The sequence below is a fragment of the Corylus avellana genome, chromosome ca1 (assembly GCF_901000735.1).
Source record: "Corylus avellana chromosome ca1, CavTom2PMs-1.0".
In the NCBI taxonomy this organism is placed as follows: Eukaryota; Viridiplantae; Streptophyta; class Magnoliopsida; order Fagales; family Betulaceae; genus Corylus; species Corylus avellana.
The window spans coordinates 3,237,128-3,255,654 of record NC_081541.1 but is presented as its reverse complement, the minus strand read 5'-3'; the positions used below and the strand labels follow the sequence as shown (position 1 = coordinate 3,255,654).

Sequence of the window (18,527 nt, the reverse complement as noted above, 5' to 3'; positions counted from 1 at the left end):
TTTCTTTCTTTTTTTGAATTTTTTGATGAATTACTTTGAACTGCTTTTGCGCCTTTCATTGAGGCTTTGTATGAACTATTGGAAAGACAAAAAATGGTGGAAGTGTTTACAGGAACGATGGTGTTGCTGGTTCCTATGTGTGTAGCCTTTGTTATTGGACTTGTGGTTGGATGGACATGGAAACCCAAATGGGCAACCATGGGAAGAGACAAATTGAGCTGTTTAGTGTCAAAACCCTTTAATTTATCAGCTTCTTCATCGCCCTCTTGGACCACGGATAATGGGAAGGATAAGAGACAGTCCAATGTTTCACCTACTGAATATGAAGAGTGCAGGTATTTAGGATTTATTGGCTTCTCTCTCTCTCTCTCTCTCTCTCTCTCTTGGGTTTTGGTTATTATTTAATTACTATTTTGACTTGAGAGTTTGTTAATTGTTGTTCAAGTTCTTCAGGTTATTATTTGTGCATTAAATTTTTCATCATAATATGGAATTTTTCATGCTCATAGAATTTTCTAATGTCATCATGATTACTGGTAGTGAGTAATTCATTTTATCATGAAATCCTAAAACTGTTTTACAGCCAAGAATTATGGTAACGACTCCTATACTTGGAATGGCCTATTTGAGGATAGCACTTTTGTACCTACATCTGCTGTACATATGATAATGGAGGAATTCTCTCCGAGGGATGCCAATTGAACCTTAATAAAGTTATCTCAATTACGTAATGTTATTTATGATTCTATATGCACAGTTGTATTGTTTGTTTGTCTGTTTGAGAGAGAACTTGATTTGAAACAGATATCTCACCTGTTGATTCTACTTGTTTAGTATGTCACAGCACCACGAAGAAAAGCCTAATTTAGTGACTGAGGAGGATTTAGAACATTTATGCCAGCTTGTAGAGATGAAAGATGGGGGTCCTCCTTGGATACATATGATGGATCGCTCCGCCCCAAATTTGAGCTACCAAGCATGGCGAAGAGATCTCGATGTAGGTTTACCTTTTGTTTAAAGGATTTCTTTAAACCAATTAAGTGGTATTTGAACGATTGCTTTTACTCTAGCTACATCAGATTGTATCAGAAGTTACTTTTTTTCCCGTGGAATTTTATTTTATTTTTTAAAATTTTGACAATAGACAATATGTTTGACTGGTTTCTGTGTTGTTGGGGTTGCTAGTGTGGTCCTCCACAATATCGTAGCAGCACTGTCTTTGAGGATGCCACACCAGAGATTGTTAGGGACTTATTTTGGGATGATGAGTTCCGATTAAATTGGGATGATATGCTTGCATTTGCTACAACTATAGAAGAGTGTCCCGCCACAGGAACCATGATAGTGCAGTGGATACGGAAGGTGAGACTTCCCTAATCATTTAGACCAATCAATTTTCTTTCTGTTTTTTTTTTTTTCTCCTTCATAGATTGTCTTGGTGACGTGCTTATCTTTTTCAATGAATCATGGTGCAGTTTCCCTTCTTTTGTAAAGACAGAGAATACATAATTGGTCGTCGAATATGGGCATCGGGAAGATCATATTACTGTGTGACAAAGGTATGAGAAGGGAAATCTTTTTTTCAAACGGCAGCAACATATGTTTACTTGGGACTTGTCTCACTTTTCTTAGGGACTGCATGTCTGGATCAAGGGGCCTTTGTTAGGGTGTTAATTTTGGTATTCTGAATTCAACCATGTTTTTTTATACCAAGGAAGTCATTGCTAGGATGCTCGAATATGCTTTTGGGGGTGTTATATGAGTGGCACCTTCATAGTTAGGCAAACAATTAATTCACATGAAGGGTACTTCAGAACAACTTAGAAGTAATCTCAATTTAGTAGTTTTGGGTAGTATCACAATTGGTTTTCACATGTACAGAAACAGGGAGTGGAAAGGACATGTATTGATATCAAACAGAAATGTTATGCAATCACTTCTTTCATTTTCTTCTTGTGTTGAACGTTTTTCTTTTCATTTTCTTTGTTGCTCAGTTTTTTGGATTTCTAACCCGAAAGGCCCCATGTTTTTCTTTTTGTATCTTAGGGAGTACCTTGCCCTTCTGTCCCAAGGCGTGACAAACCAAGACGCGTCGACCTTTATTACTCAAGTTGGTGCATTCGAGCCGGTAAATCATGTCGCTTTACTCTCTTTTAATCAATTAATTAGTTTTTTTTTCCTTGATAATTTAACTCACTCTCTCAGCTGGCTTAAAAACCAATCTCAATCTCAAAGTTTGAGTTACCATAGAACAACATTTCATTGTTAATTTGTTTGCCCCAAGCATGTTTGATTCTATGTACTCCTAGACTCACTAGAGCGGATTTGTGTTAACTGTCATTCTACTGTACTTAAAACAGTGGAATCGAAAAGAGGTAATGGCCAGCTGACTGCCTGTGAGGTGCTACTCTTCCATCATGAAGATATGGGCATTCCATCGGAAATTGTAAAGCTTGGAGTACGGAAAGGAATGTGGGGAGCTGTCAAGAAGATCGAACCTGGCTTACGCACCTACCAAAAAGCAAGAGCATCAGGCGCACCACTCTCTCAACCAGCCTTTATGGCCCGGATCAACTCCAAAATAAGTTCAGAGTACCTGCAATCATTGGGAAGCAGCGACGATTTGTCAGAGACGCAAACAGCATCTACATCTGACAAACCCTCGGGGAGGAATATATCAAAGCTCCTCATCTTTGGTGGGGCTGTTGTACTTGCTTGTAGTCTTGATCGGGGGCTCTTGACTAAGGCAGTTATATTTGGTGTGGCCAGAAGGTTTGGAAATATAGGGAATAGACTGTAGGTGAAGTGCTGCTGCTAGAATCTTTCTAAGAATGTCAAGTGCAAGCTCATATCTTATATGAATTGCCTTCATCCCGTTCAAGAGAGATGCTCTATCAAAAGTTCTCTGTGGCCTCTACTGTCTCGATCAGATTATATATATGGATTCATTGTATATACTTAGAAGCAGAAATTTTCTTGTAGAATACCAGGCTGCCAAATTGCAGGTAGTTCAGGGTTTATGTGTTTGTTCCTTTCACTCTTTCATTGCTTATATTCATCTAGCTGCATCTTGACACGGTCCGTTTCCATTAACATCATACGCTAATTAAATAAAGATTGAAGTGCTTTGCACTCTTTTAGATTTAGACTTGGTTCTTTTGAAATTATATCGTGATAGCTGAAGCAACCTGAGGGCCATGCTTGTGTTTGTCTGCACAAATGGTTCACAGCTTTAATGTTGTTGCCTCACAAAGGAGTGCCTTCACATCTCAGTTTTGGCTTTGTAAGTGGCATGTTATAATTATGAAACCTTTTCCTTTTCATCTCTAAGCAGCTCTCTCTCTCTCTCTCTCTCTCTCTCTCAAAGTTTTCCTCAAACCTTTTCTTTTTCCACTCGCTTGATGTCTTATTAAACAAGTTAAGACGCAATGTTAATATGAACCTGAAATATGAATTTTCTATTTCTCAGGATGCTGTAAATAGATATGCTTATGCGTCCTCTCCACACCTTTGTCTGAAGGTTTTATTGCTTGAAAAATAACACACTGAAGATCCAGTACTGTTTTCTTTTGGTTGAAAAATATTCTGCACTTTCTTTCTTAGCTAATTACTCTTCTATGGCACTGGAATTTGAATGACTAAACAAATGATCTTTGATGAACGATTGTGACAGAAAATACAGCATTGCTTTCAGAAGCACTAGGTTTCATATATCTGTTGTCCTAAAATGAAACATTTCTTTGAATAATTATCTTGAAGGTAGAGCAAGCAGAACTAACGACCCACCAAAGTTTCAAAGCAGTGTAACCCATCAAACTGTGGAGCAAACTTTGGCGCCCTTGTGGTCTTCTCCTCTTCCTTTGCTTTTGCCACCAGTTTATCAATGGCTGCCCGAATCCCGCCTCCACGTTCCTGAATGTAAAAACTAACATGGTAATTTAAAGTAGCAATAAAACGTGTTGGAGAGATGTCACCAGATAAATATAGAAGCTTTGTTACCTTGGATTTAGAATGGTTTCTGTCGAAGAAATAAATCCCAGCAGCAGCAACAATAGCAGGAATTGTCGCATAAATAGTACCCGAAGCCATTGCACCCTGGAGAGCTTCTTTGATTCTTAGAAGAGACAATTTATAGCCTTTGAATGATATGTCTTTACAGGATGGATAAAGTAGAGCAAAGGAAATGTGGGAATCTGGGATGACTTGGTGGTGAAGACAAGCAAAGAATGGTGTGAAAAGGAGGAATTGGGGAAAAAAATAAAATAAAATAAAAAGGCAGAAGAAGAGATTTAAAAAGAGCACCGGATTTGACTGTGTGTTTATACAGGTTTATTGACCGGGAAAGTGATGCCGAGAGGCAAGAGCACCTAATTTATTTTGGATTGAGATTAAGTTGTTCGAAATTCAGACAAAGAAGCAGGGACGGGGCCAGGAAATTTTATGGGAGGGGGCTAGCCAAATTTTTTTTTCGGTTCTTCAGAATTTTTTTATTAAAAAAAATTATTTTTGTTATTTTTTATGAACTAAAGACTACCGTAAGGGCAAAAAAAAAGTGGACATTTGAAAGTAAGAGCCAAAAATAAAAAAACTTAGTCGGTATGGGCCAACAAAATTAAAAATATGACCAAAAGTTTTTATTGGATATGGCTAAAAAAATTTTAAAATAGGACCAATTTTTTTTTTTTTTTTTGGGAGAGGGCAAAATGACTAAAATTAAAACTTCAACTTTACTTTCTTTCTTTTTTACTTCTAATTTTTTTTTCCTTATTTTGGGGGGGACCATGCCCACCCCGGTCCCCCCCTCCCTCCGTCTCTGCAAAAAGGGTTGTAGAAATTGTTCGGAACAAGTAGGCCCAATACCTTAAATTGTTCGGCGGTCAGCTAAGCACCACTTTCTATTTTAGGTCAGTCAATCTAATTATGATAGATCCTCATTAATTACTTTAGTTTTTTAGGCAACATAGGTGAATAGCAAAAAATGCAGCAACATACCCTTTGGAATCTTAATTTTGCTTGTTAAGCCAATTTGCGGCCACTACCATACTTTTTTTAAAAAAAAAAAAATAAATAATAATAATAATAATAATAATAATAATAATAGTTTAATGTTTTTAATGCCTTTATTGGATGTATATAAATACCACTTATTGGTACTTTTAAAACCAAAATACCCATTTGATAATAAGCCTTATTAGGTGTTAAAAAAGTTATTGACCCTTAATTTTAAACACAGAATAAGGATTTTAAACCGATTACCAAAGGAGATCAATCACGTCAAAAAGGAATTACAGCTTACAAGTTACAATGGCCGTGGAATAACAATTGTCCTTCAAGAGACATAAAAGTGACGTTCACGACTTAAATTTGGCAATTAACAAATCCGTCTAATCTCTTCAACTTTCCAAGAGATAGAGAAAAACGTTTGACGTGATAAACCCTATCACCATCAAACATGGTGATAGGGTTTATCCCTTTTGATGGTGATAGGGTTTATCACGTGAAATAGGCATGTGGTCGGACCCGGAGCATGGAGATAATCTCCTTATTGAATAATAAAACATAATCTGGAGATATTCTCCTTATTGAACAAAACTTGAGGCACACGTGACTTGAGGATTACATCACACCATAAGGGATAAACCCTATCAAGACTAGTTAATAGAATTAAATTAAAGTGCTCCGGGTCCGACCACATGCCTATTTCACCAATCAAATCTTTGATGCACCACTTACATTAATGCCACACATGCCCAACTTCTTGTAATAGAGGCCAACAATGGATAAGTTTGAATTTGGGAATCTCTCTCATCCATTCACATTCCCATATAACCCAACATCATTAATGGACATGAAATTCTATTACTATGGAACATTTGTATTTGATTCATTAGGTCGGAAAGGAGACGGGGTCCCTAAGAGATAACTCAATCAGTTAGGAACCATGTCCCATGAAGCGGAAATCAAGTTTGAAGCGCACGAAGATGAAAGAAAGAATATATCATAACATCATATTTAAATTTAATGCCTAAAAATTGAAGCTTTACAAGACATTATAATAGTAAAAATTCACCTCCAAAAGAATCTGGGTTAAAAAAGAAAACAAAGAAACAAACTTAAAAAGGAACTATGGTTTCAAAACAGTGGATCCCATCGAACTCTGGAGCGAACCTCGGCCTCCTCTGTTGCTGTTGTTGTTGTTGCGACAGTCTGCTGACGCGCTCGGGTGGAGTCGAATTCCCCTCTCCGTCGTTCGTCTTCAGCTTCGGTTCTTTGGTGGGACACGTCGACGACAGGCTCACCTTCTGATCGTGGGATTCGGCGCAGAGCGCATGAAAGGAGCTGAACATCGACATCATCATCATCATCGCCACGAGAGCTGTGATGAGAGACTGCGGTTGAGGATTGTAGGAATCGTCGGGCTTTGACTCTGCAGAGAGAGAGAGAGAGAGTTCTGTTTGGGGACTTTTGTGGCTTGTGGCTTACACACACGATGAGAAGAGGTTGAGAGAGGAGGTATTTAAAGCCAAGGGGGAGAGAATTGGAGGGTACCGGACCAAATTTCTTACATTACTAGAAATATCACGAAGGAAGGATGGTAGGTGTAGTGTGGAAACTGCAAAGACTCGAGAATCTTTCTTGGCCGCCGGTACTAATGACACGTAAGCGACTCCACAGCACGTAAGGGGTGTGGTGTTGAGTCTGGACCGGGCTAGAAGCATCCCCCTTCCTTATATATATATATGTGCAATAAACGATTAACACGTTTCAAGAAACATCTCGTAGGAAGAATGGTGGTGGACTGGTGGTTGGGTCGGAGGGAGACGTGATCGAATGTTGGAGGTTATGCATTTTTGGGTCAACAATAATGACACGTAAATGTGAGCCAAGGTGGGGCCAGGGGTACTCTGGAGTCTGGACAGGGCTAGAAGTTCTCCACTTCCCAGACACCAGTCTCGACAATTTCTGAGGATTCAGGCTATTCGGCCTAAGGAGACTTCAAAAGCCCAAAGTCCAAGCTCTTAAGCCAAGGTCGAGGAATTCTATGTGGGCTATCAGCAGGCATAAGGTAAAGCTGATGGCCGAATGAAATTATTCATTAAAATTTGAACACACTCAGTCGCAAATAAGAATTCCCAATATTTTTGCTGTCTTATTACAATTATAAGATAGCAAACAGCAAATGTGAGAACTCTTATAAAGTCCACTTGCAAAGGTACCTCAGGCAACCCACCCCACCCCACCCCACGCTTGAACAAGTTAAGCATATTGTCCGGTAGTTTTTTACAGCACCTAAGCTAAATTCCCTTCACAAACCACCAAATTGGAGTTTTTACTCTCGAGGCCATAAGAAACACCAAATGCCAGTAGGGCAGACGATAAAGGGAAGAATATGATAAATCCTCAAAAACATTAAAGCAACTCCCATACTTCAAAAATCATGATAGTTTTTCAGGGGAACTATTGGTTCAACATTCTAGTGAGGGTTCACTCATCAAATCCACCCCCTCTTATTCAACATTGAGCTGTATCCCTTGCACAAAATTCTGAGTGAAAAAATTTTGATTTCATGCTGATAATACCAAAGAAACAAATCCAACACAAGAATAAATTCATAAAATTCCAGTTAAATATGAATCAAAAAACTCCATAAAATGGATTTAATAGTCATGTCAACATGCGTCAATTGAAGAAAATTTATCAAAGAGGACCAAAATTCAAGACCTTGTGTCCTAAACTGCCTAACAATGAAAAGAAAAGAACCTAATCAAACAAACTAAATCCCATGTCATCGTCACTCTCTTCCTTTGCCTCTTCCTGTTTACACCATTGAAAAAGGAAATTTAATCAATAAGGCAACATAAAATTTCTACCCAACAAAAACTTAAGAAAATCGAACAGACTCACAAAGTACCAATATTTCTGCTACGCATGATTTTTGTTTGTTTGTTTGTTTTTTTTTTTTTTTCAATTTGGGACAAGGCAATTGCAAAAGGTCTTGCATAATGAAAGCCAAACACCGTATTATCATAGGGATGGAGAAATTTCTACCTTTTCCTCAACTTTAGGAGCGGCAGCAGCAGCAGCAGCAGCCCCACCAGCTGCAGCAGCCACAGCTACAGGAGCAGCACAACCACCACCACCACCACTAGCAGCATTCAGAACAAGATCCTCAATGCTCCTCTTCTCTGAAAGCTTTGCAAAAAGACTGGGCCAGTATGACTCAACAGTGACCCCTGCTGATTTCACCAATGTCGCAATCTTATCCGCCTGTTCAAGTATCATTTCATAATTAAATAAAAATTGACAAAATCACATTGGATTCGCATCAAAGCAGAGATAAACCGTGAATTCAAAAAAGGGGTTTCATCTTCCACTCAAAAAATTTCAAAAATCTCATTAAAAATTGATTCTCATAAACAAAACACAAACCCACATGAACTTAAAGAATGCAAACGTTCCCCCACCTATTCAATAATTATTTATAAAAATAAAACTAATTAGCATGAAATCACAGAAAATTTTTACATGAGGATCCATGTACTACACTTAATTAAAATGACAGTGCTGTTTTCTCCACCGATAATTACAATAGTCAGGAAAAAAAAAACAATTAACCTAAAGTTACACAAAAATCAAAATCAAATTCGAGGCAATATTAAACTCTGAAGGGTCAAACTGTTTACATCTATCTTTTAAGAGGGGAAACCAAAAAAAAAAAAGATACAGTGAACTGTAATGGATCTAATCTAAACTCTCTTCTTAGCCTATACAAACAACATTCAGAAATATATTACTAATCAAAATAATATTCTACAAATCTGCGACGAATCAAAGAAGTGAGTCTTACAGTGATTGCGATTCCATCGTCATGGAGGATCAAAGAAGCGTACGTGCAAGCAAGCTCACTGGAAGACATTGTCGCAGCAATGAGATTCAATCGCAACCTTCAAATCAAAAAGATGAAAAATTTAAACAAAATTAGGTCAAGCCGTTGAAGAAAAGAAAAGAGAGTGCGAGAGGAATCTGAGAGAGGGAGAGAGGCAAGGGACCTAGGGGAGAGGCACTTGTGAGTCTGACGCTGCGACAGAGCTTTGTGAGAGGGTTTTGGTGAACTGTATATAGAGAGGTTGCGAGAGCTAGGGTTTTTGATAGTAGATGACCTACTGGGCTTTGGCTCGGTTTTGTTTGGCGCTTTTTCTGTAGTGGGCCTTAATAGAATAAATAGGCTTTTTCTTCTGTAATTGGCTTTAATATGTATAGTATGATTGAGAAATATAAATTTTAAGGGCGTGTTTGAGGTTGTGTTTGAGGAGTGTAAAAGTTTAACACTCAAAAAGCCTGTGTTTGTCTTTGAGAATTTGTTTTTGTACCTTGTGTAAGGACCTATTTATACGCTAAAAAGTTGAAGTAGACTTGAACTAGCTCTGAAGAGTTGAGATAGTCTTAAACTATCTCTTTTTTTAGACTCGAATTAGTTTTCCTAGCTTGAGTTGATCTAGGGGAACTGTAATTGGACTTACGCTCTTACTCTAATGTAGACTTTGAGTAGGATTTTATGACCCATATTATTTCAATAGAGCCCTACCTAAATTGTATCCCCAAAATTTGATGGGCTTGTAAAGTGATTTTATTCCCAACAATATGTATATTAAAAAAGAAAATTTGTTTTAAAAAAATAAAGTTAATGTTTTGCTTTGTTCAGGACATTCTTTTTATTGCACACTTTTCACGTTCTAAAACAAAAAAAGGCTAAGCAATTGAAAATAAAAAAATAAAAAATGGAAACTATATATACTTTCTTCGGATGGAATAAGAGTTAAAAACAAAACAAAGCAACTGGGCTGGGCAAGCTTGAAACGCAGCGTTTGAAGTCTCACACTATAAAGGAAAATGATCTTGGACCGGAGAGTATTCAATTTATGGCTAAAATTTTTGAAAATAAATTTTACATCTACAAATAGGACACGTATCCCATTAATAAAAAAAAATTTAAAAAAAATTATTTTTAACATAAAAAATAAAAATAAAAAATTAATTAATAAAAAAATAAGAAGTAGCTGGCCACCCCATCTTGGTCATAGGAGGTGGCCAACCACCCCCATTTTATCTAGAGGGTGGCTCAAGCCACCCCAAATGGCCGGCCAAGGGTGGCCGAACCACCCCCATGGCCCTTGGGGGTGGTCCAGCTACCCCCAAAGGCCAACCCATTATTATTATTATTATTTTCGTTTGGCCATTAGAAGTGACAATTATTATTATTTTGGCCATTGGAAGTGACAATTATTATTATTTTTTCGTTTGGCCATTGGGAGTGACAACCCATTATTTATTTATTTTTATTTTTCGTTTGACTCTTAGGGGTGGCTTAAGAAAAATGCTTGGCTTCATTAAAAAATTCATCTTTTGGCCATTTTAATCATAAATGGCATGTCCCATTTTAAATTAATAGATTTATGAAAAATTGGTCATGCTACCTAGGATTAAAATAACCAAAAGATAGATTTTTTAATGAAGCCTAGCATTTCTCGTGGCTTAATGAGGGTGGTTCGGCCACCTCCTTTTGCAAGACGGGAGTGGTTCGAACCACCCCCATAGGCCATGGGGGTGGTTTATCCACCCCTGGCCGACCATTGGGGGTACTTCAAGCCACCCACTAACTAAAATGGAGGCCACCCCTTATTTTTTCTTTATTAATTTATTATGATTTTTTTAATATTAAATAATATTTTTTTATTATTATTTTATTAGTAAGACACATGTCCCATTTGTGGCTCTAGAATTTATCTGAGAAATCCTAACCATGAACATGATACTCTCTCGTCCAAAATAAACGATTGTACAACACAAATTATTTAAACGACCCGTTTTGGAGAAAAATAACAAAGGGACGTCCTATCATCTTCATCGTCTCCATTCTTCTCTAATCTAAAAGCCTAAAAGTAGGGCTAGCAAAACGGGCTAACGGGTCAACTTGTTTATGACTCGTAATGACCTGTCACCCAATTAACATATACCAATAAACGGGTCAAAATCCCCAACCCAAACACGACACAACAAGATTAGCTGGTTAATGTGTCAACCCGTCAACCTGAAGACAAAATCAAAGAGAGAGAGATCGAAGAAAGAGTGAGATATCAAACAAAATCATATCTTGGTCCCTACCTCGTTGAAATGCGAAGATTTGAGATGTATCGAATACCCATTCCATACTCCATAGAGGTCGACCTTGAAGTAAGCCGACGGAATAGGAGAAAGAGGGAGAGGGAGAAAGAAACGCGAGTTGAGAGAGAGGGATGTGACAGTAGTAGTGAGAGAGGGAGGTGATCAACGGTGGAGAGAAAGAGAGAGAGAGGCGGCTGAAAGTGAAAGGAAGAAAAAAAGTAAGGTAGGCGTTAGTTTAGGGTTTTTTATTTTATTTTATTTTTTAAACGGGTTTGGCGAGTCACACGCTTAACCTGTCGGGTTGACCCGTTAGCCCCGAAAACTAAAGAATAGAATCCTCTCGAGAATATCTAGTTCATGGCTATAATTTCATCTTATAAATTCTATGACCACAAATAAGACATATATCATATTAATAAAAAATAAAATAAAATATTATTTTTAATTAAAAAAAAAAGGGGGTGGCTGGCCACCATAGGGGGTGGTCGGCCACCCCCATTTTGGGTAGGGGTGACTCAAGCCATCCCCAATGGCCGGCCAGGGGGTGGCTGAACCACCCCCATGGCCTATGGGGGTGGTTCGGGCCGTTCGGCCACCCCTCAAGGGCCAAGTTAAAAAAAAAAAAAAAAAAAGGGTTGACCCTGTTAAAAAATGGGTTCGGCCACTCCAAGAGTCAAGTTAAAAAATAGATTTCTGAGATGAAATCTTAGCCGTGAACTGGATGATCCTGTTCCGAAAACTAATCGGGTAATAAACAGGTGACCCGATTATAACCCAAACTCATTTAAATCAAACCCAAAACCTGTTAACTTGGTGTTATATTTACAAGTAGTGTCAAAAATTACTAGCCCTACCTGAAAGCCTTTAACAAAAATAAAAATAAAAATAAAAAATCAAGACTTTGCCAGCGCCGCGTTAGTCGTTTGGTCTGATTAGTGGGCGGTTGAACGTCGATTGCCCTTGATCAGTGGCTGAGGGTGGGGAAAAAAGGAGACATACAGATACAAGGGATGTTTAGCTGGTGTAAGGGAAATTTTTGGGACGAGAGGGGACCCCTTCCCTCCGACCCTGACAGCAACCACAAACACCAACGCACGGCGGCGGCGGAGAGCAACAACCCGGCTTTCGCACAACCTCTGCACAGGTAAATCACTCAAGAATGCTCACTGTTCCGTACAGGAAAACCCCTAGAAGTAAGAACCGTAGTTCTTATCAACTAAATTGAGAGAAAACGAAAGAAAGACAGAAAAAGAAAAGGGGATTGAGCAATTCGAGGGGGTCGGCCTCCACAAATTGCTAATAGCAATTGACTGAAATTTCTGTTCGGTAAGTAGCCATACGGCGTCTAGCAAGGAAAGGAATTGATGGACGAGGATGCATCATTGTTGGAGTTATCTCTTCCACGAGATATTCTCTCGCCATTGTTTAGTGCTTCCAACTTATCTTCCTTGGAAGAAGCTTTAGAAAATCTTATAGACGCTTCTAGAACTGATGTTGGCCGCAAGGACCTTGCTTCCAAGAAAATCCTGCCAACAGTTCTTCAGCTCACTCATTCTCTCCCTTACCCTTCTGGTCATCACCTTCTCATATCATCTTTGAAGCTCCTCAGAAATCTCTGTGCGGGAGAAGTTGCAAACCAGGATGCTTTTATCGAACGAAATGGAGTTGGTGTTGTTTCGAATGTTTTGAGGTCTGCTGCAGCTTTGTCCCATCAGGATTATGGGATTGTGCGTATGGGGTTGCAGGTTTTGGCGAATGCTTCTTTGGCTGGAGAGGAACATCAGCGTGCTATTTGGCATTGTTTCTTTCCGGAGGAGTTTGCTGCACTTGCGAGAGTCCGAAGCAGGGAGACTTGTGATCCTTTGTGTATGGTTATTTATACCTGTTGTGATGGAAGCACGGGACTGTTTACAGAGCTTTGCAATGGTGTCGGGTTGTCTGTTGTGGAGGAAATTGTACGGACTGCATCTGCTGGTAATTTGGAGCTGTTTGTGCTTGTTTATTTGTTACATTTCTTTTTGTTTGAACTAATTTTGTGTGTTCTCTGGTTTCTATCTTACAGTTGGATTTGGAGAGGACTGGTTGAAGTTGATCCTTTCTAGAATCTGCTTAGAAGAACCTTACTTCCCTCGATTGTTCTCTAAATTAAGCCTTGTCGATGATTCTAAAATTGGTGAAGATATTGGATCTGGAGATGATCTTGTTTTGTCAGAACAAGCATTTCTTCTGAGTGTTGTATCAGAGATCTTGAATGAGCGGCTTAACGAGATTACTTTTCCCAATGATTTTGCTTTATTTGTTTTTGGGATATTCAAGAGATCTGTTGGGTATAGTAATTCTGTTTCGAGATGCAAGTCTGGTCTTCCAACAGGCTCTTCTGCAATAGATGTTCTTGGATACTCGCTAACCATTTTGAGAGATATTTGTGCATGCAATAGCGAGAGAGGCCTGAAGAAGGAGGATTCAGTGGATGCTGTTGATGTGCTACTATCCTCTGGACTCATAGAATTGCTTTTATGCTTGCTTGGCGAGCTTGAGCCCCCAGCTATAATCAGGAAAGCTCTCAAACAGGGTGAGAACAGAGAGAGAACAAGTTCTTATTCATCAAAGCCTTGTCATTACAGAGGATTTAGGAGAGACATTGTTGCGGTCATTGGCAATTGTGCATATGGAAGGAAAAATGTTCAAGATCAAATCAGACAAAAGAATGGGATTCTTCTGCTCTTACAACAGTGTGTTACCGATGAAGACAATCCTTTCTTGAGGGAATGGGGCATATGGTGTGTGAGGAATTTATTGGAATGGAACGCAGAAAATCAACAAGCAGTAGCAGAATTGGAGCTTCAAGGATCTGTTGATGTGCCTGAATTAGCTGGACTTGGTCTCCGAGTGGAGGTGGATCCAAATACTCATCGTGCAAAGCTTGTAAATGTCTCATGATGAAGTTTCACGCTGCAAAAAGAGCTGGTATGCCTTTTTCTTTTAGTGAAAAGGTTGGCAATAGGATAAAATTCGAGCCTATGGGTATATAGAATTTATTGTTTATCAAATGTTGACCCAAAAGGTTAATTTTTTTTAGAGTTTTGGGGTACTACTTTCATTGTATAATTTGTATTCTAAGAGCTATAGAATCATACATGAATAGGTGGTTTACTTTTTTATTTTTCTTTTATTTTTTCACAAACAGGGAGCTATATTGCAGGAATTCTATATTAAAAATGACAAGTTTCTGTAACTTGATGATCATCCTTGTACTTGCCTCCTTATCTCTTCCTCTCAGGTTGTAGGTAGGAGCAATATTTTTTTGTTCTAGAGGAGTTATACACCTCAGTTTGTGTATTTGTACCTTCTGCTTCTAATAAAAATGTGGGTTTTCTTTATAATTTTTTTCCTTGTTAGACTAAAGCCATTTGAATTAAAAATCACAACTTGCATGGAGGCACAAGGAAAGTGTACAATTTAAATAAAGCCAATAGAAGAGAATAATCAAAATAATATGATGTACATTGGATTGTGCGAAACACATCAAATAACAAAATCACAGGTACCTAGAAAGAAAAGAAAAGAAAATAAAGAAAACTCCCCTCTAATAGGACCATGTTGGTGATGTTTTATGGAAGGATCTCATTGAATAAAGATACTAACAGTAAAGATCAAGTAAATATGGCAATTTTTTTTTGTTGATAAGTAATCGGAATATCATTAAAGGTGTAAGGCGTCCTCAAGTACATAGGAAGTATATATGAGAAAACACCTAACTAGAAGGAGAAAATAAAACAAGAAAGCCATAATAACTAACCACCAAAGGAGAAACAAAAGCTACTGTCCAAAGCTACTGTCCGAGCGCTACCGGCAGTCCACCAACATGCATATAAGTTGACTAGTCGTCTAGGCATAACCCAAGACAACCCAAATTAATTGAAGAAAATATCCTATAAGGCACCGACAACTTCAAAAGAGTAATGCTAGGGACCATCTTTTTATCCTATTTTTATTCCCTTAAAGCTTATATGGCTTTTAAAATTACCATTAAATTTTAGATGAATCATACTTGAATTTTGATCCAATAGTGATTTTGAAAGTCACATCAGCTTTAAGAGAATAAAAAGAGGATAAAAAGATGGTCCCTAGCATTACTCACCTCAAAATAGAGAATGAATTGGTCAATGGACTCATCACTCTTTTTACTTATTCATTCTTCTGCTGCTGTTTTTTTTTTTTTTTTTTTTTCAATTATAGTTCCACAAAACATGAGCCATGAGATGAATCAGTTTCTTGTGGGAGGAAGTACTGTAGATGTTGGTAATTTCCATCATCATTCTGTTCCAATCAGAAATCATGTTTCACCTCCACAATATCCTTACGGTATCCATGCTTGGACCACGAGTGAAGGTCATGGTAATTGTTCTCGAAGAGCTATATCTTCATACAGACCATGTCCAAGTTTCTCCTAATTGGGACATGAAGCAGCTTGCTTAGAAATGGTCTGCAGTTTCTCTCAAAAACTTATTCTTCCAGATATTTAAGGCCTTCATCTGCCAGAGGCTGGCTTAACATGATTGGGATCGAACGCCGAGGATAACAATTGACAGATTCAAATCACTTTCTAATGCTGGGGATGGACATGAGAGAATGGGACCAGAGGTCAGTAATTGCCATTTTCAAGTTTTACTTGTGCTATGGAGGGAGCAATATCTGGTACTACCACTAGGTATTGGCAGCACAACTAATCAGGCTTTGAGTTTTCATGGTTTTCACTTTGGAGGTTTCTGAGTCCTAGAATTGACATGATAAAATCATCTTGTATCTTTATAAATATAGCCAAAGGCTTTTTTCATATCCATAATGTCAATACTGATCAGATCAAAAGCCATCTAACTAGGACATCTTCATTGGTATATTTTGAAGAAAGTATTGTAATTATGACCGTGCTAAGAATTCTATGCAGTTATGCATGTTGATACCTGTCAATGTGACAGCAGAAGGGATAAAAGGAATTTTTTATTTTATTTTTTATTATTATTATTATTTTTTTAATTTGATGAGAATGATGCAGAGGGAAAGCATTATGGGGGAGTGATTTCTTTGGCTTGCTTTTTCAGATTTGTAATCTTTTGATAGCATCTATGTTGGGACATGTATTTTGGAAGACATCTTGGTTGTCCTTTTGGTTGGTCTAATAGTTCCATGGATTTACTTTTTCTTTTCATTTATAAAGCATGTGCTTTTCTGATTCTATAGTTAAAGGAGGTTGATGAATCTTAACATAAAAACTTTAGTAATTTATTATCTAAAAAGGAAATTAGAATGGTGAGTTGGAGTTATTGTCATTACCCTTTTGTCATATACCACATAACATTGAAGCAAGTCATCATGGTTCAGTGAGTTTAGCCATTTTATTGCTTTATTTGAGTTTTTAGATCTTCTTGTTGGTGGAACCAAGTTCTTGAAGGGTGCTCTGAGACAGAGCCAATTGCACATTCAATGGCTTTCACCTCTGAACATGTCTTTGCCAAGCATCTGACTCTGTTCCATCCATTTGATGATATATGTTTGACATATATGCAGGTTATAATGATGGTGGATCGCTCTTCTCATGGCTCCAGGAATTTGTTTGATCACTATAGGGAGATGAGGCTTGACATTGACAACATGAGTTATGAGGTTATTACTACATCGATCCCCTTGCTGTCTTTTGGGTTGCCCCAGTTTCTGTTGATATAAATTATTGGCTTTGGGCAGGAACTACTTGCTCTAGGAGAAAGGATAGGGAATGTGAGTACTGGCTTGTCCGAGAATGTGATTTCGAGGTGTTTAATGGGGAAAACATATTCTTCTTCAAAAATTATCCTGGAGGAGGAACGCTGTGCTATCTGCCTTGTAAGCATTTTACTAGCTGTCTCTTTGAATAGGAGTAGCATGCAGCAGACATGTCGACTCTAAAAGTATGGCTGCTCATTATAATATCAAATATCTTTATGGACAAATCTCTCATAATTAGGTTGACCCATGAAAAATCTCTCATACAGTTCAAGCATATGTTTTTTTTTGCTCGACTTAAGATTCCAATTTAAATTCTCTGGGGTCTAAAATTTGATGATAATTTAATATAGACATGCATCCAGTGATATGCATATGCAAGTACATGAATACATAGTCTTGTATAGTTCAATCACAGTCTCATATAGTTCTCATTTTAAGAATTTTATAGTGATTGAAGTGCTAATACAGGGCTCTTATTGAGTTTTAATAAATCTCTTTGCTTCTTGAAAAGCAATTTTTCTCATTCTTTCGAGGAACCAGACAGGGTTAAGTGTGTGGGATTTGTTTGCAAATTATTTTATGCTTCACTGGCATTATCTAAATGGCCACTTATCCTGTAGGGAAATGCTGTTTTGCATTCTTCCCACCATCTCCCCACCATCTCTTCTCTCTTTACTTTTTTTCTTTTTTTTTTGAAAAAATCAAAATGCAAGTGAAGAGATGGTGAGTAGATGGTGGGTAGAATGCATTGTAGCATTCCTCTATCCTGTAAGAGGTCTAGGGGCATTCTCACTTGGGTTGTTATGTTTGGGCAGTCCATTTTCCTAAAACTATATATATATATATATATATATGACAAATTTTGCTTTTGCTCCAACCCAAACTGACATCTATTCATTTGGCATGTGATTCCTACTTACATTTTTAATAGAGTGTGTGATTTTCATATACATATTTTAAAATGAATGTGAGAATTACATACTTATAGCATTTACATCCGCCTGAGCAAATTTCTTCTTCATTTTAATTTAAAAAAATCACATTTTTCTATTTTAGCTATTCACTTTTCTAAAACCATCCACTTTCATTATTTTATTTTAATATTATTTCTCAAAGAGTTCTTTATTCTTTCTCCAACAATCATATTTTTTAAAAATTTGTTTTTCTTAACGGTCATATTTTTTAAAAATTCATCTTTTCCCTATGGTCATATTTTCCAAAATTTGTCTTTTTCATAAGAAAGTAAAATAGCCGGATGTGAGTGGTTTCTTCACCCAAACCTGTTGCAGTGCTAATCAAAATAACATTTAACTAGCCCAATGTAAATGCTCTGGTTTGGAGTAAAAATTTGTTTAATCTCTCTCTCTCATGGATTTCCAGTTGTCCCCTTTTGAGATATCTCTATTTTTTTAGACGTATTGTTGGCACTTGCAATTTACAGGAAGAGTACAAGAACGAGGAGGAAGTTGGGACAGTAAAGAATTGTGGCCATGACTACCATGTGGGCTGCATCAAGAAATGGTTATTGAAGAAATATTCATGGCCCATATGTAAAGTTCCTGCTCTATCAGATACTTTGGAGAAGCAATATTAGCAGTTCT

The 18,527-nt window shown here is 37.7% G+C and overlaps 5 protein-coding genes across 5 annotated transcripts; 3 read left to right on the top strand and 2 right to left on the bottom strand.

Annotated features, from left to right (window-relative positions):
* The first annotated feature begins 2 nt into the window (after window positions 1-2).
* On the top strand, window positions 3-3,146 carry LOC132180673 (uncharacterized). Its single transcript, XM_059593578.1, has 6 exons — window positions 3-335; window positions 835-997; window positions 1,186-1,362; window positions 1,476-1,559; window positions 2,047-2,128; window positions 2,361-3,146. Exons 1-6 carry the CDS (start codon window positions 94-96, stop codon window positions 2,798-2,800), a joined length of 1,188 nt encoding a protein of 395 aa, XP_059449561.1. The 5' UTR covers window positions 3-93; the 3' UTR covers window positions 2,801-3,146.
* A 443-nt stretch (window positions 3,147-3,589) lies between these two features.
* Window positions 3,590-4,358, bottom strand: LOC132168127 (uncharacterized). The gene is made up of 2 exons (XM_059579215.1): window positions 4,000-4,358; window positions 3,590-3,912 (listed from the first exon to the last, which is right to left on the bottom strand). The coding sequence occupies exons 1-2, from the start codon at window positions 4,087-4,089 to the stop codon at window positions 3,775-3,777; spliced, it is 228 nt and encodes a 75-aa protein (XP_059435198.1). The 5' UTR covers window positions 4,090-4,358; the 3' UTR covers window positions 3,590-3,774.
* Window positions 4,359-7,607: 3,249 nt separating this feature from the next.
* LOC132184588 (large ribosomal subunit protein P1) lies at window positions 7,608-9,160 on the bottom strand. The gene is made up of 4 exons (XM_059598280.1): window positions 9,051-9,160; window positions 8,849-8,945; window positions 8,050-8,268; window positions 7,608-7,815 (listed from the first exon to the last, which is right to left on the bottom strand). Exons 2-4 carry the CDS (start codon window positions 8,915-8,917, stop codon window positions 7,762-7,764), a joined length of 342 nt encoding a protein of 113 aa, XP_059454263.1. The 5' UTR covers window positions 8,918-8,945; window positions 9,051-9,160; the 3' UTR covers window positions 7,608-7,761.
* Window positions 9,161-12,099: 2,939 nt separating this feature from the next.
* On the top strand, window positions 12,100-14,109 carry LOC132178218 (uncharacterized). Its single transcript, XM_059590668.1, has 2 exons — window positions 12,100-13,137; window positions 13,226-14,109. The coding sequence occupies exons 1-2, from the start codon at window positions 12,528-12,530 to the stop codon at window positions 14,101-14,103; spliced, it is 1,488 nt and encodes a 495-aa protein (XP_059446651.1). The 5' UTR covers window positions 12,100-12,527; the 3' UTR covers window positions 14,104-14,109.
* Window positions 14,110-15,501: 1,392 nt separating this feature from the next.
* Window positions 15,502-18,524, top strand: LOC132167347 (probable E3 ubiquitin-protein ligase HIP1). Its single transcript, XM_059578293.1, is given in 6 exon segments — window positions 15,502-15,561; window positions 15,656-15,716; window positions 15,719-15,807; window positions 16,732-16,827; window positions 16,906-17,043; window positions 18,368-18,524. Coding segments are annotated over 6 exon segments (597 nt in total). The 3' UTR covers window positions 18,521-18,524.
* The last annotated feature ends 3 nt before the right edge of the window (window positions 18,525-18,527 follow it).